At 34.3% G+C, this 1,541-nt stretch overlaps 1 protein-coding gene across 1 annotated transcript in view; it reads left to right on the top strand.

The window, feature by feature from the left end:
* The window catches only part of LOC104983379 (connector enhancer of kinase suppressor of ras 2-like), a gene marked incomplete at its 5' end in the record, with an annotated part of 3,065 nt that overhangs the window by 939 nt on the left and 585 nt on the right, over positions 1-1,541 (top strand). The window contains one exon of the mRNA XM_010832835.1: positions 623-837. Within this exon, the coding sequence (XP_010831137.1) occupies positions 623-837 (215 nt within the window). The remainder of the gene's footprint in view (positions 1-622; positions 838-1,541) is intronic.

Genomic DNA, 1,541 nt, shown 5'->3' on the forward strand with positions numbered 1-1,541 from the left:
AGGAGCATTGAGATTACTTTACATCTATGTATTCACTCCATTTTCCAAACTTCAGTTTCTAACCTCTTCTGTTTTATAGAGTTAATCAAGAAAAATATTTTAGGAAAGAAACACTTGTATGCCTTTTCTGAGTCACCCTTTTGGGACTTGATATGATAGTAACATCTTGGGGAATAAAGTCTTTATGAAGTAGAGTTCTGGCTATCGATTTAAGCATAAATTTTTTGGACTAAATTTCCTCACTATTGGTCCATAATGTGGGCTTTTAACTTCTCCAAGGATGCTCCCTAGGATGTTTGTTGTCAGATTTTAGCAGAATCTCCTTGCGAGAACTTGTTAAAAATTTTATGAGCCACACATCTGAAACTTATGATTCAGGTTCTGCAGGTAATTCTGATATGGTTGGTTCAGAGCTAAACTTGGAGAAATACTCTATAGGGTATCAACTTCCTGTTGTCCTGTGATCCCAAATAATTAAGATTCTCCATATTTTTACTACAAAGGTGTTTCATAAAGGAAATCAAGTTACATTTCTGAAATGAAATCTAATAGTACACTTTAAGGATGGTAAGTTTGGAATATTTGCATATCTACATTGGTGTATTTATCTTTTTTTATTTAGAAAACTCTCTACTCCGATATATGAGCAATGAAAAAATTGCTCAAGAAGAATACATGTTTCAGAGAAACAGCAAAAAAGACACAGGGAAGAAGTCTAAAAAGAAGGGTGATAAGAGTAGTAGCCCGACTCACTATTCGTTGCTACCTAGTTTGCAAATGGATGCACTGAGACAAGACATCATGGGCACACCTGTGCCAGAAGCCACACTGTACCATGTAAGTACACTTTTAAAGACTCTGTGATGACAGTTTTATTGGCAGACTGGCAATTGACTCTTTTTGGTAAATTCCAGATTATTTATTTTTATCCTCTTGTCAGATTTTCACAAAAAATCCTAAATTTAGATTTTATACCCTGAAAAAACATTTTTAAAAAATTGATGACTTATTGATTTGTCCCTCAATTCATATATTCAGTGAGTGCATATGTTGTAGCAGCTTATATTTTTAAGGATATAACTTCATAACTTCCTATGCACAGAACTGATGGAGAATAATAATTAATTAGCTGATCAGTTATTATTGTGATAATATACAGTAAATGAATAGCTGTAAAGTTCAACATTAAAAATAGGATTTTTAATATATTTATGATTTCATTTAAAAATGAACATCTGTTGTACAGTAGACTTGGACCATGATTCTTGAAGTAAAGATGTGAAAAGACATAGATAGCACCCCATTATATGGAAAGAAAGACACACCAAGAGTTCTAATACAATTTGTAGTAAGGCAGTGTAAGAGTGTAGGAGAAGAAGGGCCTTTGCTTGGGGAGTGAGAAGAGGCTTCAGAATGAGGAGCATATGGGTAAAGAGTGAAAGATGAGCAGCAGTATTTTTGTGGTGAGACATATGAAGGTGTGCTACCAATGTGTGTGAACGGTATGTTCCAGCAATTTTATGTGGCTCGGGGTTACCGGT

This window comes from Bison bison, unplaced genomic scaffold (genome assembly GCF_000754665.1).
Source record: "Bison bison bison isolate TAMUID 2011002044 unplaced genomic scaffold, Bison_UMD1.0 scf7180017862289, whole genome shotgun sequence".
NCBI lineage: Eukaryota > Metazoa > Chordata > Mammalia > Artiodactyla > Bovidae > Bison > Bison bison.